The sequence below is a fragment of the Arabidopsis lyrata genome (assembly GCF_000004255.2).
Source record: "Arabidopsis lyrata subsp. lyrata unplaced genomic scaffold ARALYscaffold_4, whole genome shotgun sequence".
Lineage (NCBI taxonomy): Eukaryota > Viridiplantae > Streptophyta > Magnoliopsida > Brassicales > Brassicaceae > Arabidopsis > Arabidopsis lyrata.
The window spans coordinates 20004189-20027818 of NW_003302552.1; the positions used below are offsets into that span (position 1 = coordinate 20004189).

Consider the following 23630-nt stretch of genomic DNA (forward strand, 5'->3'; position numbering starts at 1 on the left):
AATGTAAAATAAATAAGAAGTCAGTCCAATAACATAAATTGTTATGTAACATATTATTGGGCCGCGGCCCGGCTCAATATCTACTTAATATTAAGTTTATTAACAAGTCAATAATAAAATAATAAATAATAAATTAATTGAGAGGTGTTTGGAGGAAGCGGCCATTGAAGCGCCACGAAGTCTTCTTCTTCTTCCTCCAATAACAGAGAGCGATTCTCTACTATTCCAATTTCATTTTCGATGTTACCCACACGAGTACAGATTCACGTACACAAATCTTTCTATATGCATAGTTATACACAGGAGCAATCGCGGATCTCAATTTCAGGTGTTTGCGATTCCGATTTGATCGGTTGAAAATTTTCCGATGGTGGATCATTACCAAGTTCTAGGTGTTACGAAGAACGCGACGAAGAAGGAGGTTAAAGATGCGTTTCGAAGATTGGCGATTAAGTATCATCCGGATAAGCACGCACAATCTCCGGACCATGTTCGTCGAAACGCCACCGTGCGGTTTAAGCTTGTATCGGAGGCGTACGAAGTTTTGAACGACGATCTGAAACGCGCGTCTTATAACGCTGGTAGCGATTCAGATTGCTTTCGTCGTACGAGCGGTTCGTATAGTAATCCGTATGGAAATCGTGGTGGCAGAGCGTATGGTTACGGTTATGGTTACTCTACGAGGAATCGTCAGGCCTCTAGCTTCAGCAGCGGATTTGATTCGACGTTTCGTTATTTGACTACGCGAGCGTTTCTACTGAATCTCGCATTAGCTGGGTATGTGACAACTTCTTGCTTAGCCTATTATTAGATTGGTATCTGAGCTTTTGCTGTAATTGGTGAATTCCTTGTGAGAGATCTGGTTACAGAGTAGTGATCGATTCGAATTCGTGTAGGTGTGATGATACTAAGTTTTTTGGTGCACGTTTATCTCAAATCCTTAATGTGTGCTTTCTTCATCATGTTCATTAGTCATTACTAAAGAAATTGGCTTACTGTTGATTTGAGATTTATATTTCACAAATTTGAGTTTTCGTGAATAATTTTCTGGCTGCTTTTTAGTTATGGTCTTCTCTTTGTGGCTTTTATCTGCTCAATGTTGTATCCTTACTAAAGTGGTGTCTGTCTTTTGTTTTTCAAGTGGTTTGTACCTTGCATTTTCTGCGATTGATACAAGCGGAGAAACACTGTGGAAAATGCGTAACTCAGGGGTGAGTATCATATTATCCATCAATGGTCGCCATAAGCTGCTGACTGTTTTGATAATCTTGCATTCTTGCCTTTGTTTTTTTATCCTGTGATATACATACATTGGTGTTTTCAACTGGGTTTATCCTGTGCTGGATGCATCTTAGTGAATGAATTCGCAAATTTATCAGATTGAAGTTCTTGTGAACTAAATGTTGTTGATGATTATATCTCTGCACACCTATTCGTGTGGCCATAGGTGTAACTAGAATGGAATCGAAGAATTGTAGTAGCTAATGGTGTCCACTAGCTTGTTATTTACATGTGCACACTAGATAGCTATGGAAGTGTGACAAAGGAGAATGTGTTCGAACCATTGATTACTGTATAAGTTTGGTGTTGCAGGTCATTGACTACTGGGAGTTGTCTCAGGGTAGGGTTTGTAAAAAAATTTAGATGCAAATGTAAATTTAATGATCAATGTTTTCACATCATTAGGATAGAGAGAAAGCATCATGTTAGAAAACCTTACATGTGTAGGATTTTATGACTGTGGAGTAAAATGAGCATACTTATTGCTGAGGATATTAATGGTTGGTTTCCAATTTCTGTTAATAAGAAAAACAAAAGCATGTGCATCTCTGTTTGTTTACACGCTACATGATCTTTGCCTCTTCCTGATTGTGTTTTCCTTCATCTGTGTTTCCACCACAGCTAATAACTTTGAGTATATATTTTCAGAAATCATTCGAAGAAGCAATGGAATCAATCGAGAAATCAAAGTCACATAAGGATGAAGGGTGAAAGAGAGGAAGCGAAGGTACTTCTAAAGACTTTGACTTTGACTTTTAAGCTTCTTCTGTGAGTCTGGTGGGTTTGTGTAGGTCATTGCTAGGAACTTTTCTAGATTTCATTCTAGTTTTTATAAATGAACCTTGAGAAGTTGAAAAAACCCTAATTATATTACTTTGACATGTTCTCTTGTGTTAGCCGCTGGACTGAACATATGTCATGAAGTGTATTTAGATAGGTTTTCATTTTCTTGTAACGAATATTCATCTCTCCAGATAAATAATCGATTATGAGAGAAGTCCTAGTACACGCAATTGTATCTGAGTGCATAATGGCAAGCAAAGATGGGATGTTCTAATAAAACAAATACTGTGTTTTGGCATTGTATCAGTAATGGAGACATTGTTGTATTAGTGGTCGTAACGCATTTGATTGTCTTATTTAAAAGATGCTGACAAGATATTTACCCTCCTCCGTTGAAAAATATCTTATGATTAATTTATAGTTTTCGCTATTTTCAACGGTGAGAAGACTCCTACACTAATGCGCATTATTAACTTTAGCTTCAGTTTCTTTTACCAACTAACCCCAACTTAGAGAATTTTGCTTTCTCATACAGATTTATAAATAAATAGATCTGTGACTTATCCGCTAAATAATTTTAAAGTCAAAATAGAGCATAGATTTGATCCATTACATCGATAAACAAAAACTATGAACAAGATTATTCATGAGGAGATGCAAAGAAAACAAGCCTAAAAAGTTAAAGATTACGTCTAAAACTAAAACAAGATCACATAACTTTCCACGATTCAAGCGTTGGAAATGTTGGGTAATTTTCAAAATCATCGGCAGAAACACCTGCGTCCGCTGTTGCATTTGGCTTCCCCGAAGTTAATCCTACTCCCGTAGCAGCGGAGTAGGCGTTCCCCACTGCGAGATTCTCCTGGTGATGATTAGACAAAAATGCTGATGTATCGAGCATTGGAACTGCCGTGGATCGATCCGACAGACCACAAGGCAGTTTGTTAACGAGCCTAAGCGGCTCTGGCTTGACAATCGGGTCGAACATCCCGAAGGGAGAATCATCGATGTACCTAGAGCCGGTCACTTGCTGAACCATCTGGCGAAAGTTGGACGGATCCGCCGTTATGAAAGTAGTCTGAGATTTCTTGGAAGCACGAGCACGGCGCTTGGCGGTTTTACCGTCGGTAAGAAGGCAGTTACGTTTTCGTTTAGCTCCTCCGCCGATGATTTCTGGATCAGATCCACCGGAGACGTTAGAGGAGAGTGTGTTAGTAGTGGAGGAAGGGTGAGAAACTGCGGCTGAATCGAAGAAAGCAGAGGAAGGAGTGAGAGTATGAGGTGTTGCTGTGACGGTGGTATGGAGAGCTCTGGCGAGCAGATCGTTGTCGTGAGAGAAGGCATCAGAAAGCAACCATGAATCAACGTTGAAACCTTGGCGATATAACCAAGGATCAACGCTTGCTAATCCCTCGGAAGTCACCATAACCGGTGAAGAAGATGGTCGCAGAGTTTCTGAAAGGAGAAGAAGAAGAAGAAGAAATTAGAGAGAGAGAGAGAGAGAGAAAGGTGAGAAATGAAAAATGGGGCCGAAGGAAGTTTAAATAAGGACGGCGAGAAGCGATGAAACCGCGTTGAGCGGAGATTGAAAGGGACACGTGTCACAGCTTACTCGTACGGAACTTTGGTTCAGCTAGCGAGTGTGATTATTAGTATAAACCAAATTAGAGTGTTGTATTATGTCACAACACACTTATACAAAAATGGAGTGGATAAAATTGAATTAATGTGTCATTAGTGTGGCAAGCGAAAAAAGGTTAGCCAAGAAGAACAAAAAAGACTGAATGAATATATTTTCATGTTTTATAGTACACATATACTTAGATACTTACAAACACAATTTTTATGGATTCTCATTTTTGTTGTGCGTATATCCAAAATTCAGATATTAAAAGTATTCAGACAATATCCTTTGCATTGATCCAATAAGAATATCTTCAACTTTTACATACATCCATTATACATGCAAACAAGCCCCAAAACAAAAATAAATAAAGAAAAAGGAAGGTCAATAACCAACGGCTGACGTTTAATTAAATGCTTGTTGCCTCAGTGGGACCAAAAGAGTTAGAGAAATAGAATCGGTCATTCTCAGCTTCGGTCTTTCTTTTGTTACTCTCCATATCTTATTGTAGTACATAGTGGCTAATTTACAAAATATGAAGTGATTTGCTTTTTGAAAAATAAAATAAAAAGATGAAGGTGATTTGCTTTATCTAAGTTTTTTATTTAGATAAGATGCTTATCTAAGTTCTTCATGGTGTGTTAAGTAAATTGTACAAGTTTGAGCTATAATTTTTTGTTCCAAACAAAACTAATAACTATGCTTAGAAGTTTAAGTTATATGCAATGAATTGGCTTATGGGAAGGGCCAAACAAAACAAATGTCAAAATTAATTATGACTTTATTTTAAAGACAGAAAAATGCGTTTATATATATATATATATATATATATATATATGTGACATTGATATTTTCATCCTTTTATGGAGAAAAGTAAAAGATATTTTTGAATATTGAATTTTTTGTTTAACTCACACAAATGAATTTTGATTAAAAACAATAAAGAAAAAATAATTACGATAATACGTACGCAAGTATAAATGCAAACGTAAACAATTTTTTTTTTTTTTTGTTAAAGACGTAAACAAATTTGGACATCTAAATAACATTTCAATATTTTTATATTCAGTGACTAAGTTTATTTAGTTTATAAATCGAAAATATATGAAAGTACGTATGTCGTACCTTGTAATTGTGCGACCTGTGATTTACATTCTTTTTCTTTTGTGTCGCGATCGTGATTATCATACTCACTAGCTTTATTCAACTTGAAAATAAAATAAATTGATTATATTATGCTAACTTTAGACGACAAAGTCGTTTTGATGTAATTGGTTATACTATATATAATAGATAGTTGTTGTTTCCAACTATATATATTCAAAATTTCTGGTAAGCCCCAAAGAACTAACTGTCAAACTGTGTTAAATGACTCTTTTCAACGCGTTAATATGATTATGCATTTGCATAATGAAGATAAACGCCATTCAAAGTAGGCCTTGTATTTATATATATTTTTATCTTCGTTTTGTGCGATTTTATAACTAAAATTGTTGAAATGCATATATAAACCATTTTATCCATCCTAATAGATCGTTCGTTCTACTATAACTTGACTGAAATTTGTATCCACAAAAGTAGACCATCAGATTTGTACGTGTCTCTTTATTGCATCGACTTAATCACTTAACTATAAGAAAATAATTTCTTTGGATAACTACGTCAACATTTTAATCTGTATCATAAGTTTTCTAAGACTATGTATAGATGTACTCGATTATGAACTTATCGTTATAAAATACAAAAATCTTTGTTGTTTATAGTCTAATCACTATCATACACGTTTACCTTCAGTTGAAGATCTGCGATAAAGAAAAGATTTTTCAATAAAATGGATCTCTAGTTTATAATCGACAACTAAAAATAGATAAACGTGCACACAATAGTTTCTATATATTACAATGATTTAGTTAATTTTCTTATGAAGATGATATATCTAACAGTTAATTAAGTCTATATAGTACCACGATAAAAGCAAAAAAAAGTCTTCTATTGTCGAACCCTCAAGAAGCACATCAAAACCAAAAAATTTACAATCCCATACTTTTTTCAAGTTGCAAAACATCTAATTGAATAAAAATCACCAGTAGATTATCACAAATCAATACCAGCATATTAATAAAATCACTAGTGAATTTAACCTGTCATATACCATGTAAAAAAGGTTCACACATACGCATACATATATACCACTCAGCACACAAGATCTAAGATAGTCAACTATTGACTCACACGGTCACATCGCTTATTACGATTACTGATTATATAGTAGATCACTACTTGTACGAGTCGTCGTCGTCGTCGTTTACAAAATGAGAAAAAAACAAAAAAAATCCAATTCTCACATTTTTATATTAAACTTTTTTATTACGGCTATAATAATTATATTTCCAATTTTTTCTCTGACCCCACGGAAAATGGTCTATTTCTCCCGAGAACTATCGTATCTGGCCAGATCAAGTCCGATCTTTGACCTCTGTCTATATACCCATGAAACGGAAGTTAAATGTTTATTTCCACATCAATTGAAAGTTCGAGAGCTTAATGTCCATGTATCCTAAGTTCGAGATTTAAAACCCCATAGCGCAGGGTTTAATTGGTTTATTGTATACCAAACCGATGCTTTAACCAATTAAACCTAATTAGAACCAACCTAAACCCAAATTACAACCCGTTTATGACCCATTACCCAAAAAACACATCGAAACCCGACCCAATCTCAAACCCGACCCGTAACTGACCCGATTTCTTCTTCTTCTTCTTCTTCTTCATCTTCTTCCAAGCCATGATTTTGCAGATTTAATTTGGATCCTCATGAGATTAATGGATCCTCACGGAGAGTTGAAATTATCTAGCCAATCTAATTCATGGGTTTTTCACGTTTCAATTCATGGGATTTTCCACATTTTCTTGACTTTCCATCTCCATCTCCTTAGAATTTGAAGCCACCTAAGGTCATAGAAAAGGAAAAAATTCCACAATCTATTGATCTCCACAAGCTAAACAATATTGATTCATGAGATTAATGATTTGCTAAACCAATGCCGTACACAAAACATCAAATTCTTCATCCAAATATTCAGATCAAAAGCCAAACTTATACAATCCGATAAATCTGCAAATCCATCGTTATCTAGCCTCTCCAAGGAAAAAAACAGATCAGAAACCGAAAGATAATTGAACCAAAGGAAGATTCACTAATATAGACAATGCTAGTTTCCATGCTTCGCCGGCACCGTCGATCGGAAAATACTACCAGACCTGGCACATTTATGGGTTCAAGATACGAAGAATCAGCGGAGAAGACAAACGAATTGGAGTGGATTGGGAAATCAGCGGCCGGAAAACGGGGGTAGGCGACGGAGGTTGGTGAGAATCGTGGATCGAAAAACCATTATAAATTTTACTTTCAACTCAGTTTTTGATCGGAGAAGACAATGATAAGAGCGAGCCGGGTTTTGGTTGAAATCGGATCGAATTTTTTTGGGTTCTTAATTTGAATTTGGGGATTTTGGGATTTTGATTTTAGGGATGGCAACGACAATGGGTCCGATTTTGATAAGGAATTGTTTTTTTTTGGTTAAGTTACGACCGAAACATGGTTCCGTCTCAGGTTTATGCACTAAACCGACGAAACCAAGATTCATGGACATTAAGTTCTCGAACTTTCAATTGATGTGGAAATAAACATTTAACTTCCGTTTCATATGTATATAGACAGAGGTCAAAGACCGGGCTTTATATGGCCAGATACGATAGTTCTCGGGGGGGAAATAGACCGTTTTTTCGATATATCACACGAAACTTTCATATATACATTTTTAGTGTGATTCAGCGTATAGTTACCCTATGTTAAATAAAATTAGAGTTTAGAATTTCAAAGTTTTAGTTTTGTTTTCATAATTAAATATTCAGTTTGTGATTTGATGAATACTACAGTTACTCCGATATTCGTTTCAACGATTCAAAAGAAAATATGGTGGATGGAAATGAAAATGTCCTCCAGAATGAAAGTGATAAAATAGATAAAGAAAATATCTCTATATATTCAAATAATGAACAGTAAGATTGATATTCCCGACGTTTCTTTTGCATTATAGTATTTTCGTGATATCAACTTTAGCACATTATCTTTAGCAAAAAAAAAAAAAAATTTTAGCACATTATACATTGACGAGACGACTCTCATGAGCTTTACTTGTCCATTAATTCTTTGGTACGTATATAAGCAAATTTCTATAATTTGTGGTCCAAAAGACTCAGATTAGTCAGAAAAACAAAGAAAGAAAGAAAGAAAGAAAACGTCTTCTTCTTATAGGAGAGGGAAGAACAAAGTCAAAAGACGCCAGCGGTGTGGTGACGTGAGCATTTTATACGATGTAATCATGATGGTATGATGACGAGACCGAACCGAAGAATGTGATGAAGCAAGCGGTCGTGCTCGTGTGTCTTCTTTTCTTCTTTTCACCGAAAGCGTTTCTCTCATTATCTGTATTCCCAATACACTGACTGAGACTCCTGTCTCCATGTTTCTCCCTACGGCTTGGCTTCGACTCTAGCTTCTTCATTTGATGATCGTAATCCAAAAAGTAAAGATACCTTGATTTATCATCAATTTCATATAATTAATTAAAGACCACAACTTGAGTTTTGTTAGCAATCCATTATCACATGCTATCTACTAATCGTTAATCTTATAAATTATATTATTTAGAGCCATAGAGATTAATGATTAGTAGATAGCATGTGATAATGGATTGCTAACAAAACTGTGATTAATGTGATAGTTTTGTTAGCAATCGATAATCACATGCTATCTAGTAATCCTTTTTATTTCCTACTTGCTTGACCAGCCAGTTAATTTATATATGGGCCTGGGCCTTAGTATATGGGCCTAATTGCTTATCGCAGAAATTAAGCTAGGTCTCGGATTCGTGATTCACAGTTTGATCGGTAATCAATCGGAAGTGTTGTTTTACGACGTTGTAGCTCAGTCTAAAGGATTCGGAGGTTGAAGTTGAACTGAATAATGGGAGAAGAGCTACAACATCAGCAGAATAACCAGACATCTAATTCTGGTTATGGAAGTTCGCTTGCCTATGATCAATCTCAAGACATTGAATCTGCCGCAACCAATGCTCTTCTCCGAGAACAAGTACGATTTTTTTATTGTTTCTTCAATTGAAGTTTCTGAATTCTATTCCCGGACTTTGCCAGAGGTTACCATGTTGATTTTGTGTTGTGGGTTTTCAGGAAATTGAAACGCAGAAGATTATACAAGGTCAAAGGTTCTCTCTTTCTCTTGGTTTGTTCTTTGTATCCATCTGTTATATATGCTTATATTCATCATCTTGATCTTCTTATTATTGGGCAATGAGCAATTTCTTGTCTTTAGGTGCTTTGTGTTTAATTGGAAACTTCTCCTATTATTTTCAGAGAAGCTGGGACTTCAGTAGCTGGAGACGCTGAGCATAACACTGATATTCTTCGAGATCGTTCTGACCCCAATGCTCTTAAGGTTTTGATTTTACTATTCTTTTATCCTCAAGCGGCTAATGGCTTAATAAGTCTATCATTCATCACATGAAGTTTTATACATATTTGTTTCTATTCAGGAACATTTGCTAAAGTTCACTGCACATCATAGAGCAGAAGCAGCGGCAAAGCGTGGTGGGAGTGTGAGTACATGCGGAGAAGGTTAGTCATAGCTCATGACATGAGCTAAAGCATTTTGGAATATTCACTATTACCGGTTCAGTTACTGACTTTTTTCCACACCAGGTAATGTGGATGTTGGAAATGGTTATGGTATACCGGGTGGAGTTGCTTACGCGGGCCACTCTGAGCTCACTGGGAAGCCTGAACCTACGGATGCTTCAAACAACTTGCCTGAATATCTCAAACAAAAATTAAGGGCCAGGGGCATTCTCAGGGATGGTACAGGGGCTGTTACATCCAACACACAAGATGTAATTATCCATCTCTCACACTGTAATCCTTTGTGAAATATGCCTGCGACCCTTAACCTTTTGACGTTTTTGTTTGCTTGTGATTCTTCTCTTTTCCAGACATCAGCGGTTAGTTGGAATAGACAGACAACTTCACCTTTTACGGCTAATGCAAGCACTTTACCATTAGGATGGGTATGAATGAGATACACTTAACGTCTTTTCTTCTTCGGTTTTGTCTTTGCTTCATTATCAGGGTGCAGCAATTTTTTATGCTGTGAAACTGCGTTAATCGTTTGAGATTCTCCAAATGCATGTGATAATGTGGTCATACACAAATAGTCTTTAGATCTCAATGCTTAAGGATGACCACTTATGGTTCTGATGATGTGTTTATTAGTTGTTAAGCCACTTAAATTTGTTCTGTTTCATTCAGGTAGATGCAAAAGATCCTGCTAGTGGTGCTACATATTACTATAACCAACACACTAGAACATGCCAGTGGGAAAGGCCTGTTGAGCTATCTTATACCACTTCAAGTGCACCACCTGTGCCTCCTAAAGAAGAGTGGATTGAAACACTTGATGAAGCATCTGGTATGATATTCACACATTTCGTCATCATAATTACTACCTCTTTGCTACAATATGCATATCGGAGATTATAAAAGTATAATATGTTTCTCCTTTTCTTCTTTGTTAGCAAAGTGAATTTAATAGCTTATGATCTTTTTCACCGTTGAAAGAAACTTACATCATCACATGTTAGAAAATAAGAATGAGGATATCCTTGTATTTTCTGCTGTGCTCTCTTATTGACCAGCTTCTTCTGATTTCTGTTGTACTGTACACGCAATGCTTGCTTAATCTTTGGATCTCTTGGTTGCATCCCTGAACTCTGAACCTTTTGAGTCCTATGCACAGGCCATAAGTATTTCTACAATACAAGGACACATGTGTCACAGTGGGAACCTCCAGCTTCTTTACAGAAGCCTGCTCCCACAAACTCTAACAACGCTGTCACCCAAAGTACGGCTAATGGGAAGGGGGAGCATCCTCCATCTCAGATGCCAAGATGCAGCGGATGTGGGGGATGGGGAGTGGGCCTTGTCCAGAGATGGGGTTATTGTGTTCACTGTACCAGGTAGGAACCCTTCCCTTTCTTGTTATGCTTTTTGAGTTAGATTGCTGCATAGAGACTGCTTTGGTTGAAAAATGTCGATAATGTGTATAACTCTACCATGACACCCTTTTTTGTTACTGGCTCAGATCTGTGTTTTAGGAAGCATTTATTAGCGTGCATCAAGACCTTAAATACACTTTGTTTACTTGCATATTTTGAGGCTTAAGCCCCTCTGCCTTTGGTTAACGGGACTCATATAATATGGGATGCAGGGTATTCAATCTCCCAGAACAGCAATTCTTGCCAGCAAATTTAAACCATTTCACAAATGCAGGAGATTCTGGCCAAAAGGATCCGAATCAGAGGTATGCATCTCTCAGAATCTTAGTTTTAGAAAAAATATTCTTCTATGCCCGTCATCTTTCTAAAATACTTAAGTGTTCCATAAGAGAGCTATTGGTGGACTCTGGTCATCTTCTAAACATCTGTTACCAAATATTTAGACAACCCATTTGGATACAAATGATGCCCCTCTTTTAGGAGGGACATGATTTATGTTAAAAGGTATACCATTTATCAGCAGTAAATGAAGATGGAATACATTACATGTTGTAGTGAACCAGGAGGTTCCCATCGACTATATTTACATTGTACTTACTCTTGTGGTATATTCCTTCACATGATGCAAAAATGGAAATGGTTGAAACAGGTCCAGTTCAAAACCTCCCATGAAAAAAGTAATAGGCAAAAAGCGTGCTCATGCCGATGATGATGAGTTGGATCCAATGGACCCAAGCTCTTACTCAGATGCTCCACGGGGAGGCTGGTAATGTCCATAACACCCATTTTAACCACTTCATGAATCTGCATGACCTATATACTGTTCTCTATCTCTCTCTCTGTGACGTCATCTGAATTGAGGAGAATTACATACCAAATGTCAAACCAAGCTTATCATGCTCCTAGGAATCATAATATCAGGTTGATCTGATTCCTTCTCATCTTGTAGGGTTGTTGGACTGAAAGGAGTACAACCGCGAGCCGCTGATACAACTGCCACGGTAATGGCATTTGCCTTTTGATACTCAGATATCCTTTAAATTCCAATTAACCAAAACATATACTGACCTCACTAAACTTGATGAACAAATCCAGTGTCTAACTAAATGAGATGAAATCGTGTTTCAGGGTCCTCTGTTTCAACAGCGACCGTATCCATCACCTGGAGCTGTTCTGAGGAGAAACGCAGAGGTGGCATCATCGCAGAAGAAGAAACCAAACTCTCATTTCACAGAAATCACAAAGAGAGGTGATGGAAGTGATGGTCTTGGAGACGCAGATTGAGAGCTTCACTCATCTTATATGTTGGATACACTGTCTTGTTCTGTTTTGTCTAATTGCTTTTCTCCACATATGATGTTTAGGGAGGCTAGTTTGTTTACTGTTTAGTGAACACAAACGAAACATACTTCTCAATGTGAATTTCGTAAAGTATGTGTAGACATAATCACTCAGTAGCAAGCAATTATCTTCAACAATTTCCAAAAGCAGGCTTTTGATCAATGCTGTTGCGATCCATATTCAAAACATATTTCTCAACTAGCAACAAACTAGTTTGGCCTAGAATCAGAAGTTCTGATACAAATGTTGTGACTTGTGAGCAAAGAAGCCATTCGATCATGTGGACCCAACTTAACCAAGTAATCAAACACTCATTGCCTTTAAAAATAAAATAATGAGAAGAGAAAGTGAATGGTGAAAACGAGAAGTGTGCTTCTTTTATTTCGGCTTACAAACATAACTCAAAATTCGGACAACACATTTATTGCTTTTCAGATTTTGTTACAAGAAACGCATAATTTGTCTGAGCAAAGAGATTCCGTATAAATTGAGCCAAAACATCTCTCTCTGCTCGTTGATTTTGAAGCTCCATTTCTCTGCTCTAGTGGCGATGGCCGCACTAACATCTTCTTCTTCTGCTATTGCTCTCCTCAACAAACCTTTCTTACCTAACCGCTCTTCTTTCTTCTCCTCTAATTCGCACTCTACTCTTCTCCGATTCTCTGCTTCTGCCTCTGTTCGTCCCCGTTTTCCATCCGCCGCCATAAGCACCGTTGCTCCAGAATCGGTGCGTTCTGCTTTTTTTTTTTTTATTCACTTGATTTGGGTTTACAAGCTTTGTTGTATATGTAAACGAGGATTCAATAACCTTGTACAATGGTATTTTCAGGACATAAATAAAAATGAAACTCCAAAGATTAAAATAGAGGAAGCTCAAGTGTTCGCGTGTCCTGTTTGCTACCAACCACTTATGAGGAAAGGACCTTCAGGTATCAACCTGTAAGTTGTTTACTTACTTCCTCAGATTGTAAAATGATTACAAAGTTTTTGTTTTTTTTTGGTTTTAATGTTTTTCTTATTTCCCTGAAGCTTTTTTTGTGAATCTGCAGACAAGCAATCTACAGGTCTGGATTCAAGTGTGGACAATGTAATAAGACATACTCTAGCAAAGATGAATACTTGGATCTTACTGTCACTGCTGATTTGGATGATTATAATGAAGTCAAACCCATTACTACCGAACTCTTTCGGTACGTTTTCATGGTTTTATCAAATCTGCACTAACCATCTCTGCTAATGTTAGCTCAAGTCTTATGAGAGCTTTTCTATGTGTGTGTGTGTGTGTGTGTAGGAGTCCATTAGTATCATTTTTGTATGAAAGAGGTTGGCGTCAAGCCTTTAAGCGAAGCGGGTTTCCCGGTCCAGATGAAGAGGTACTTACATCTTTGGTCTTTCATTTGTGCTTTCCTCATGGTCTAATACTTTGAAATGCAGTTTAGAATGGCTGAGGAATACTTCAAAGAATCAGAAGGTGGGATTCTTGTGGATGTTAGTTGCGGAAGCGGTTTGTTTTCCCGCAAATTTGCAAAGTCTGGCAAATACTCTGGCGTGATTGCTCTCGACTATTCTGAAAACATGCTTCGTCAATGCAAAGAATTCATCAAAAATGATAATACTTTTGACAACTCAACTAATATAGCAGTAGTGAGAGCAGATGTTTCTCGCCTCCCTTTCCCATCGGGTTCTGTTGACGCGGTTCATGCCGGTGCTGCTTTGCACTGTTGGCCTTCTCCTACAAATGCTGTAAGTTCTTGAATTTGTCAGAGCTTCATGAGTGTTGCAAAATGCAAATGGTCACTTGTTAAGTTTGTCTTTGTGTTGTTGTTTTCAAGATTGCTGAGATATGTCGTGTTCTAAGAAGCGGAGGTGTGTTTGTTGGGACAACGTTTCTCAGATACAGCCCTTCGACTCCTTGGATTATTCGTCCTTTCCAATCGGTAAAGAGAATTATAATGATCAAAAGTGGCTATTCTATGCATAAATTTTGATCTTGTATTTGCATTTTGCAGAGAATTCTGCAGAGCTACAATTACTTGATGCAGGATGAGATCAAGGATGTGTGCACATCATGTGGTCTCACAGATTATGAAGATTATATTCAGGATTCTTTTATTATGTTCACTGCTCGCAAGCCTTAAAGAGAGCCCTCTCTTCATGTAACTACATTTCTATACACAGTACAAAATTATAGTTATAAACAAGTTGATGTGAGTGATATTATTGTTGTTGTGACAGATTGAACAGATAGATAAATAGAGTGGGAAAAATCTACATTTTTATGTGACGTTTTTCTCTGGAACAAAACAAACAAGATTTGGAGCAAGTCATTCATATCTAAAGAGTAGAAACAACTTTATATTATTAAAACTCAAAATCCAAGAGTAGTTTCATCAGCGCAAAAATTTAAAACTAATTAGAATGAGATGAATCTTGCTGGTCATATCAAATCAAAATTGTATCTCTTTGACGCCTTGTTGGAGTAGTCACAAGCCTTAGACAGCTTCTGCAGTTTCATGCTTCTTCTTGTCAGTATCTTTGTCTTTGCGACAGCGGAAGTGGAAAAACTGAAGCAGAATCTGAAAGAAAGAGGTTACAAATGAATAAAGTTAGAGCTCAGTGGCGAAAGAAAGGAATCAAAGATCATGGAAGTTGATGAGAGAGATCGTATACAAGAAAATCAAGTACAACACATCCTCCTGCATCAACAAGCCACGGTAGATTCGGTGCAATTTTTAACCATTCGACGCTGTTCACAAGTATGCTGCAACCAAAACAAAAAAGGTTAAGAAGGTTCCATCAGAGATTATTTAGCGAGGTAAGTATAAATATTGTTGATCTTCACCTTGCAACATAAGTCATATTGCCAACTAATGCAAAGAAGAACATCAATGGATTCAATCCCTGCAGTTACAAAAGAAGAACAGCAAATAGATTCATCAGATACAACACTTGACTGTATCTTTGTGTCGAGTCATTTAACTTGCTTACCTCAACATGTCCTCTCCTCATCTGCCAAAAAAAGAGACATTGAAAAGGAACTTTGCTTTAGCTAAAACTGTTATAAACGATAGATCGATAGAATAAATTAGTTATAGACAATTAAAAAGCCTTTTACATTGAGACAAATTTGGGGAAGCCTTCCACCCATGTAAATGGCTGCCATTGCCCAACCCAAAAACATTCCAATTCTGCTGCTTTCTCCACCGCTATGTTCTCCTACGTTGCTGCTAGTGACCTGAAATAGAACCGATAGTATTCACAACTTACATTAACATTAAGTTGTTCTATAGATTAAGAAAAGGTAACCCGAAATTCCTTTGACAAAAATGAGCGTGAGTGATAAATTTTAATTCACTGAAGACAGTAGACTCGAAATGCATATATTAATATATTATAATGTGCGACTTATGAGTACCTGCAGAAGCTTTCTTGCTGCTCGAACTACAAATACTCTATCTCTCTCACCCAAAGCCATAGTTCTTGATTCACTTAGCATATTGGGAAGGTTGAATGTTCCAAGAAACAAGAACACCGAGACCTATAAGAGAACAATGACATTTTAGTTCCTAATGAAACTGCTTTAAATTGTGAAATCAAAATCAGGCATTGTGAACAAGGCTAACCACGCAAAGCATTGATTTGGTGGAAGGAGGCAATGAAGGAGGTGTGGAATCCCCAGGAAGCAAGGGCTCTTCAAGAGTTGGTTCACTGTGACCACGAGCCATTCTTTGAGCTAAGACAGATCCAGCTGGTGGTGTATGACTACTAGACAAAGATCTTGCCGACCTGACAAAATTTAAACGCAAAACACAACCTTTTAACAAATCTCTCGCTTGGAAATATTGTTTTCATCAAAATGCTAGTGAAGCCCGAGTACAGATCTATATGGCATCATTACGTGTAAAACAGTTCTCTTCCGGTAAAACTAGTTCGATGACTCCCAGGAATCATAGTGATAGGTGTGGTTTGACCGCCACAAGTAGTAGTATCAGAGCTATTTCTCCATCTGCCCGGAATTTTAACATCACTGCTTATACTAGATATACGTTCTGCTTCAACCTGCACCAAACATTCATATTCTAGCTGTTTTAGTAATTACACGTAATCAACAGTCTCTAAAACAAGGAAGAATACTAATCAAATAGTATACCATCTGATTTCTTCTGTTTTTCAACCGCGGGTAGATATGGCCGTAATATATAGATTGAACATAGAGAACTGATGTAGTCACTGTATACAACTGCAAACAAATCACACATATTATGCAAAGAAACAAACAAACACTGTAAACATACAGTGCTTCTAGTCTTTTGTCAATTACCAGTGCCATGTAGAATTGTGTTGGAAGCTGCAAAAGGATATAAGAAATTTAGAGTTAGCTAAGCTACTCAAAGGTAAGATAACAAGATCGAGGAAACTAAGGTTCTGAAGATTCACTCACAGTAGCTGGTTCCATCAAGCAGCCAAGAAGATTGAAGATATCCCTACACAACAAACCAATTCAAAATTTTGCCATTTCCCATCAAACCAAAAGTCAATGCACTCTAGGAACAAGTAAGAAGCAAAAGCATTTGACATCTTACCCAATCATCCACGTCGTTAAGAAGGCAATAGATAGACCTTCAGTGGATTTCTCAGTGTAATTAGTCATAATCTGAGGTATCTCGGCAACACCCCAACTGATAACACTGATGACACCAAGAGATAATGACAATCCATCTCTAAAACTGCTGTGGAGAAACATCTTCTTCACAGCCAAAAACCTGTTAAACACAAAATCCAAAAAAAAAGTCCTTAATGAGCAAAGAAAACGTCTTTTTGATTGTGAAAGCTAGAAAAAAGAGTTAGAAGACGAAAAGGAAAGGAATTTACACTACAATGACCACATTTGAAGAGGAATAGGAAAAAACATTTCAAACAGTAGAAAACGAATCATAGAGAATAAAAAAAGTATTCTAATTCCGTCAATAATTCAATATTTGTTGTAATCTACTAGATTCACAAACAAAAAGACCCCACAAAGTGAATATTCCCCCAAAACCCAAATCACCCTCAGGATTCAGATTCTTCCATTTAAAGCAACAAAATCGAAAACGTTACACAGAATCTGGTTTCGACATTCACATATCCAACACCATTACTGTTAACATAATCTATTCGTAGGTTTCATGAAAAGCAAGAGACGTCGATTCATTGATACATTACATTAGGAGAAACGTTTACAATCATCTATCTACACATCAATAGAAGAGAAAGTTGTTACCTTTACCAAAAGAAAAAACGAAACCCGTGAATGGATGATTCGACGGGTTTAGTTTAGCTTCGAAGATTTATTAATCTGGGAGATTTTAAAAGGAGAGGCCTTTAAGCGTTTAGAGGTAGCTTTGGTGACTGCTTTTCGTTTGTCTTTTTGTTGTTTTATGGTAATGGCGATATCTCTCTCTCATGTGTTCCTTCTGGAAAACACAAATCACCACCTCAGAGAGAGTTTTCTACTTTTCTTCTTCAATTCCAATATTCCTTGTAAATAATTACAAATATTATTTCTTCTATCCGTCGTCTTATTTTTATTTCCTAGCATTATTGTCGCTAAAGAGTAGTGGATTTGGTATCGATTCTAGTCTTATTCTGTTTGTTTTAGAAATTGTTTTTCTTTATGTCACTTCGCTGGAAATTGTTGGCCATAAAGTGAATGGCAAAATAAAAGATATTGGGGGGCATGTCTACCAAAATAATGAGATAAATAATAATTGATGAAATAATTATAAATAAACAATATTTATATCTTTTAATGGATGGAACTTTTTAATTGTTTTTTCTTAAAAAAAAAAATTGCAACTACTCGTTGAATGAGATGTAAATTACATCATGTAATCGGTCCGGTTCAGTTTGTTAATTCCAAGTGACAGACCGGTCAACTGGAGATGAACCAAAAGTCCCGGTACATTCTGTATGGGCCACAAAAGTCCAACATATGACATGATAATTCAAGGCCCAATAGGCGTCTTATTATTTTATTTTATTTTTGTTTCTTAATAAGACAAGAATTGGCATCATCTGTCTTCACGCGACAGCGAATCGGTAAGCTTCACAAGTTGAAGCCGAAGAGGATCAAAAAATCAATTTTTTTTTTTTGTTTCGAAGAACCAGGAATCACAAAACCCTAGAGGACTCTCTGTAATCAACCTTAAAAACCCACCAATTCCATCATGGCAAAGAAGAGAAAGCTCGAATCTGAATCCAACGAAACGTCAGAGCCGACGGAGAAGCAGCTGCAATGTGAAAAAGAGGATCCGGAATTCAGAAATGATGATAAACAGAGAGACCACGACGAAGAAGTAGTAGGAGAAGACGCACTAAAGGAGGAAGCTAAAGGTGAAGATAATACAGAGGCGGAGACGTCGTCAGGATCTGCGAATCGGGGAAATGGGGATGATGACGAAGAAGAACCCATCGAGGATCTATTGGAACCGTTTTCAAAGGATCAACTTTTGATTCTTCTCAAGGAAGCTGCAGAGAGACATAGCGATGTTGCTAATCGAATCCGGATTGTGGCGGATGAAGATTCTGTTCATCGTAAGATCTTCGTTCACGGGCTTGGATGGGATACTAAAGCCGAAACACTTATCGAAGCTTTTAAGCAATACGGAGAGATCGAAGATTGCAAATGTGTGGTTGATAAGATATCTGGGCAATCTAAAGGTTATGGCTTTATCCTCTTTAAGTCAAGGTCTGGTGCTCGTAACGCTCTTAAGCAGCCTCAGAAGAAGATTGGAACTCGCATGACTGCTTGCCAGCTGGCGTCTATAGGACCTGTTCAGGGAACCCCTGTTGTGGCTCCTGCTCAGCATTTCAATCCTGAGAATGTTCAGAGGAAGATCTATGTTAGTAACGTTAGTGCAGATCTTGATCCGCAGAAGTTGCTGGAGTTTTTTTCAAGATTTGGGGAGATTGAAGAAGGTCCTTTGGGGCTTGATAAAGTTACTGGGAGACCTAAAGGTTTCGCTTTGTTTGTCTATAGATCCCTGGAAAGTGCCAAGAAGGCATTGGAGGAGCCACACAAGACTTTTGAAGGCCATGTCTTGCATTGCCATAAAGCAAATGATGGGCCTAAACAGGTTAAGCAACATCAACATAACCATAACTCTCACAATCAAAATTCCCGCTACCAAAGGAACGACAGCAATGGTTATGGTGCACCTGGAGGCCATGGACATTTCATAGCTGGTAATAACCAAGCTGCGCAGGCGTTTAACCCGGCTATTGGCCAAGCCCTCACAGCTTTGCTGGCATCTCAGGGTGCTGGGTTGGGTTTGAACCAAGCATTTGGGCAGGCTTTGTTGGGGACATTAGGGACAGCTAGCCCAGGAGCTGTAGGTGGAATGCCAAGTAGCTATGGTACTCAAGCAAATATCACGCCTGGGGTCTATCCTGGGTACGCTGCCCAAGCCGGGTTTCAGGGCGGTTATCAGACTCAGCAACCTGGTCAGGGCAGTGCTGGAAGAGGGCAGCATGGTGTTGGGTATGGTGGTCCTTACATGGGTCAGATGTAGCCACTCAGGTATACATTTGCAGCTCCTTTCCGTCGGTTTCATTGATGTTCTGTGTCAGACTTTACCTGTAGTTCGTTTGGTTCCGTTATGATTATGACCCTTGTATATCTTAAGACATGGACTTGCTGTTTTTTTTTTTACCTTTTCATGGTTAACTCCATTATGTTAACTTTTTTGCATTGAAAGATCATTGTTTTCAAAGTTACTGTGACTTTGTTGTGTTTCTTAAGGGTGTTCGGTTTTGCACCCGTTTATAAAAGTCTTCTCTGATTTACTCAATTCATTGTGCAGATATTCCAATACAGTACTTTTTATATTGGCCTGGTGAATCTTCTGAAGTTATTAAGGAGCTGATGCAAATGGAGTTGTTTAGTTTTTGGATGAAATGTTACTCTTTCGTGTCTTCAAAAGCCATGACTCTTCAAACCTTTCAAGAAGTTTTAGTTTTCCCCTACTTATTTCTCAACCTTTTTTATGATATCCCAAATACACTGTTCTGATTTAACCATTATGGTCTCTGTTTTAAACTTTTGTGAACGTTTTCATTTGTAAAACTTAAACAGTGTTCCTCATGGACACACAAATGCTTTCACTCTGTTTGAATTCGTATTTTCTCTTAATCAGACTCTAGTTTTTATTGGTTCTCTCTATGTTTCGCGGTTTTGTGGATTTTTTTCATGCACGTAATTCCTCTTACCATTTTGGTCGTATTATATTACTCTGGAACCTTGTGAGAGTATGATCACACGTTCACTTTGCATGTGTACATTATGGCTCATCTTGATCACCACATATCATATCTGCTTAATCCTTATTCCTCTTGCAGGTAATTTGAGAGCAAAGCTGAACGGTCAACACTTACGCCCAGCAAAATCTTATGGGGTACCAAATATTTGACTGTCGTCTATCTACTTTTTTTTTTTTTTTTTTTTTTGTTTTTGTACTGACAAAAGAAAAGGGATGAATCTATGAATTGGTAGCTTTATAACTAAAGAAAGAATTTAGCAAAAGTTGTTTTCTTGTTTAGCTTAGAAAGGCATCTACCTGAGTCCAAAAGATCAACTTGTTTTGGATAATACGAAAAAGTTTCAACAAGTCTTGTCCTGCATATGTCAAGTTTTTTCGACTTCTTTTAAAGCAGGTTTTTTCTTGTGTGTACTTAAGAGTTCCCTAATCTTTCTATAGCTTTGAATGTGCATTTCATTTGACCACATCTCAAAAATTTTGGTATTGTGGCTTAGAATAAATTTCGAACCGAGTTTGGTTACACAGCTTGAATTGGTATTTTGCTGTGGCATCATTGGAGCTCTGCAATGTCTTCCCAAATAAAGAAAGGTAAGTATAAATATTTGCATTGTGAAGATTTGTATATAACTATAGAACCATAGTTGAGGAATGAATTGATGATGTTAAGTCCTTACACAAATGTGCTTCCCGTTTTGAACTGTTTCTTTTGTATGTTGAATCAGAGCTGCTTTACGAGAGTATAAGAACCAGAGTATCTACTCGTCATTCACTAATGCTAAGTGCAAAGGTTCCACCTACTAGGCCACTGGGTATAGTTAACTTATGAAGCTTTTACAGCACTTGATTTATAATTATAGGAGACCTAAGTTGGTAAATCCAGATATAGTGTATGTTCTTGTTCTCTATGTGACAGGATCAAGCTACCACACATGGTTCAAGAGTATTCTCTATGTGTGAGTTTGATTAGAATTTACAAACAGTCAAGGACAAAGGTACACAAGGAAGCGGAGTCTCTTGATAAGAAGAATAGGAGAGTAATAAAGAAAGAGAAAAGGGAAACAGAAACACGTGGGAGAACATCCCAAAGAGGAAGCACACGCGGATCTTCATGCAAAGCTGAAAGCCCCGATTCTCCCATGTGGTCCCTTCCTTCCTTTGTCCCCCTCCTCTTTCTCCTTTTACTCTTTTTTTACCATAATACAACGAATCTTTTTTTTATCATATTGTTTTGGTTTTATTGATAAATCAGTAACACCTTGGTTACTTCACAATCTTACTTTTTTCATATAAGAAGCGCATTTTGGGAAACTTATGTTTGAGAAAGACAAGTCTTTTTAGAGAAAGTGATGTAGCAAAGCTAAAGTGATTATATAAATAACTCTAAACAATGTCTTGATGACTTGATTTATTATTCTTAGGGAATAAACTTACTTTCTAAAGTGTTTATAAGTTAATACTTTCATATCTGATCATAAGTACGGAGACTATTGTTTTTTGTTTGTTTGTGTTTATTCGAAAAGAAAGTAGCTTTTAATTGAAATGTCCTCAAAGGCACAGTTTAAAGTTCGAGTGTAACAGTTTCTAAGGCATAAAAAGCTCTTCTTTCTCTTTCTCTTTCTACTATCTCCTGTGGAGAAACTAAGGAGATAGAGAGAGACAGAGAAGAGAATGTGTGTTTGGTTTTATAATCTCTCTGCTCATACAAAAAAATATTTGTCTCAGACCCACCACTTGGACAGACAGAACCCCAAGCTCCTTTCTTCCTTTTTCTCGATCTGCTCTTTCTTAATCTCCTTTTTTGAAACTTGAAGCCAGTTCAACATCATCCTTAAACTTTTGTTCCCTTCTTCGCAATCTCCTACCACTTCTCATTTCTCTAGTTGAGTTGTTGTTATCTGCATTTTTGAGCACTCGAATACTGCATGCAATTTCCCTGATTGTTTATTACCTTAGAAATTTCTCGATTTTTGTGTGTGTTTAGATCGAACCAGGGTTTACTAAATTGTTATTGTTTCTGTTTAAAGGCTATATCTATGGGTTCTATTAGAGGAAACGTTGAAGAACCTATATCTCAGTCGTTAACTAGGCAAAACTCTCTCTATAGCTTAAAGCTCCATGAGGTTCAAACCCACTTAGGCAGTTCTGGAAAACCACTAGGAAGCATGAACCTTGATGAGCTTCTCAAGACTGTCTTGTCTCCAGCTGAGGAAGGGCTTGTTCGTCAGGGAAGCTTGACGTTGCCTCGAGATCTTAGTAAAAAGACAGTTGATGAGGTCTGGAGAGATATCCAACAGGACAAGGATGGAAACAGTACCAGTACTACTACTACTCATAAGCAGCCTACACTCGGTGAAATCACTCTTGAGGATTTGTTGTTGAGAGCTGGTGTAGTGACTGAGACAATAGTCCCTCAAGAAAATGTTGTTAACATAGCTTCAAATGGGCAATGGGTTGAGTATCATCATCAGCCTCAACAACAACAAGGGTTTATGACATATCCGGTTTGTGAGATGCAAGATATGGTGATGATGGGTGGATTATCGGATACACCACAAGCGCCTGGAAGGAAAAGAGTAGCTGGAGAGATTGTGGAGAAGACTGTTGAGAGGAGACAGAAGAGAATGATCAAGAACAGAGAATCTGCAGCACGTTCACGAGCTAGGAAACAGGTTCAGAACTTGAGATCGTCTTTTAATTAATAATGTTTGTTTGTTGTTAGTTTGTCTAGTAATCACATTGAAACTTGCAGGCTTATACTCATGAATTAGAGATCAAGGTTTCAAGATTAGAAGAAGAAAACGAAAAACTTCGGAGGCTTAAGGTAAAAAGCCCATCTCTGCAGCTTGTTTCATGATCTATTGCCGTTTTAGATTTAGTGGTTTTTCTTTAATTTTGATTATAATGGCAGGAGGTGGAGAAGATCCTGCCAAGTGAACCACCACCGGATCCTAAGTGGAAACTCCGGCGAACAAACTCTGCTTCTCTTTGATCTTAAAGACTCATATTTCTTTCTTCACCTTCTTCTTTGTGTTGGTTTATATCAGACAGCTTTGTTCTTTGTATATTCTGTAGACTTTATTGACATTGAACAGTATGTCTTTATAGACATTTCTTGAGTGTATTTCTCTACTGCAGCTAGTTCAAGCTTTTTAAGTATAAACACAATTCGAC

The 23630-nt window shown here is 37.3% G+C and overlaps 7 protein-coding genes across 21 annotated transcripts; 5 read left to right on the forward strand and 2 right to left on the reverse strand.

Annotated features, from left to right (window-relative positions):
* Positions 1-130: 130 nt before the first annotated feature.
* Positions 131-2494, forward strand: LOC9315969 (chaperone protein dnaJ 72). 5 transcript variants are annotated; one of them, XM_021028686.1, is made up of 4 exons: positions 135-777; positions 1142-1211; positions 1903-2008; positions 2256-2494. In XM_021028686.1, the coding sequence occupies exons 1-3, from the start codon at positions 368-370 to the stop codon at positions 1990-1992; spliced, it is 570 nt and encodes a 189-aa protein (XP_020884345.1). In that variant the 5' UTR covers positions 135-367; the 3' UTR covers positions 1993-2008; positions 2256-2494. The 5 variants fall into 5 exon arrangements, with proteins under 5 accessions (XP_020884348.1, XP_020884345.1, XP_020884344.1 ...); XM_021028688.1 differs by having other exon boundaries at positions 137-777; positions 1930-2008; XM_021028685.1 differs by having other exon boundaries at positions 1903-2494.
* A 130-nt stretch (positions 2495-2624) lies between these two features.
* LOC9315970 (calmodulin-binding protein 25) lies at positions 2625-3561 on the reverse strand. The gene has a single exon (XM_002881709.2). The coding sequence runs from the start codon at positions 3488-3490 to the stop codon at positions 2774-2776; it is 717 nt and encodes a 238-aa protein (XP_002881755.1). The 5' UTR covers positions 3491-3561; the 3' UTR covers positions 2625-2773.
* Positions 3562-8537: 4976 nt separating this feature from the next.
* Positions 8538-12305, forward strand: LOC9317822 (polyglutamine-binding protein 1). Its single transcript, XM_021028331.1, has 12 exons — positions 8538-8843; positions 8942-8976; positions 9125-9206; positions 9304-9385; positions 9470-9657; positions 9757-9831; positions 10073-10232; positions 10560-10779; positions 11031-11123; positions 11468-11584; positions 11768-11819; positions 11947-12305. The coding sequence occupies exons 1-12, from the start codon at positions 8718-8720 to the stop codon at positions 12100-12102; spliced, it is 1386 nt and encodes a 461-aa protein (XP_020883990.1). The 5' UTR covers positions 8538-8717; the 3' UTR covers positions 12103-12305.
* A 254-nt stretch (positions 12306-12559) lies between these two features.
* On the forward strand, positions 12560-14438 carry LOC9315971 (uncharacterized methyltransferase At2g41040, chloroplastic; the record flags this gene model as incomplete). The annotated part of the gene is made up of 7 exons (XM_002879858.2): positions 12560-12886; positions 12989-13098; positions 13209-13349; positions 13451-13532; positions 13594-13902; positions 13992-14096; positions 14169-14438. Coding segments are annotated over 7 exons (1203 nt in total), but the record flags the coding sequence as incomplete, so codon positions are not given.
* Positions 14439-14486: 48 nt separating this feature from the next.
* LOC9315972 lies at positions 14487-17695 on the reverse strand. Of its 3 annotated transcripts, none has more exons than XM_002881710.2 (13): positions 17423-17695; positions 16743-16922; positions 16601-16643; positions 16481-16507; positions 16310-16399; positions 16058-16218; positions 15783-15945; positions 15575-15697; positions 15275-15394; positions 15148-15168; positions 15002-15060; positions 14830-14920; positions 14487-14735 (listed from the first exon to the last, which is right to left on the reverse strand). In XM_002881710.2, the coding sequence occupies exons 2-13, from the start codon at positions 16901-16903 to the stop codon at positions 14652-14654; spliced, it is 1143 nt and encodes a 380-aa protein (XP_002881756.1). In that variant the 5' UTR covers positions 16904-16922; positions 17423-17695; the 3' UTR covers positions 14487-14651. The 3 variants fall into 3 exon arrangements, with proteins under 3 accessions (XP_002881756.1, XP_020883991.1, XP_020883992.1); XM_021028332.1 differs by lacking the exon at positions 17423-17695 and adding an exon at positions 17260-17362; XM_021028333.1 differs by lacking the exon at positions 17423-17695 and adding an exon at positions 17032-17245.
* Positions 17696-18215: 520 nt separating this feature from the next.
* LOC9317823 (UBP1-associated protein 2B) lies at positions 18216-21847 on the forward strand. 8 transcript variants are annotated; one of them, XM_021028472.1, is made up of 5 exons: positions 18216-19720; positions 20004-20594; positions 20954-21047; positions 21182-21268; positions 21346-21844. In XM_021028472.1, the coding sequence occupies exon 1, from the start codon at positions 18369-18371 to the stop codon at positions 19710-19712; it is 1344 nt and encodes a 447-aa protein (XP_020884131.1). In that variant the 5' UTR covers positions 18216-18368; the 3' UTR covers positions 19713-19720; positions 20004-20594; positions 20954-21047; positions 21182-21268; positions 21346-21844. The 8 variants fall into 8 exon arrangements, with proteins under 8 accessions (XP_020884131.1, XP_020884133.1, XP_020884135.1 ...); XM_021028474.1 differs by having other exon boundaries at positions 21373-21844; XM_021028476.1 differs by having other exon boundaries at positions 20539-20853; positions 21182-21847.
* Positions 21848-21961: 114 nt separating this feature from the next.
* Positions 21962-23597, forward strand: LOC9315973 (ABSCISIC ACID-INSENSITIVE 5-like protein 3). Of its 2 annotated transcripts, XM_021028479.1 has the most exons (4): positions 21962-22338; positions 22484-23128; positions 23209-23280; positions 23368-23597. In XM_021028479.1, exons 2-4 carry the CDS (start codon positions 22493-22495, stop codon positions 23446-23448), a joined length of 789 nt encoding a protein of 262 aa, XP_020884138.1. In that variant the 5' UTR covers positions 21962-22338; positions 22484-22492; the 3' UTR covers positions 23449-23597. The 2 variants fall into 2 exon arrangements, with proteins under 2 accessions (XP_020884138.1, XP_020884137.1); XM_021028478.1 differs by having other exon boundaries at positions 21964-23128.
* The last annotated feature ends 33 nt before the right edge of the window (positions 23598-23630 follow it).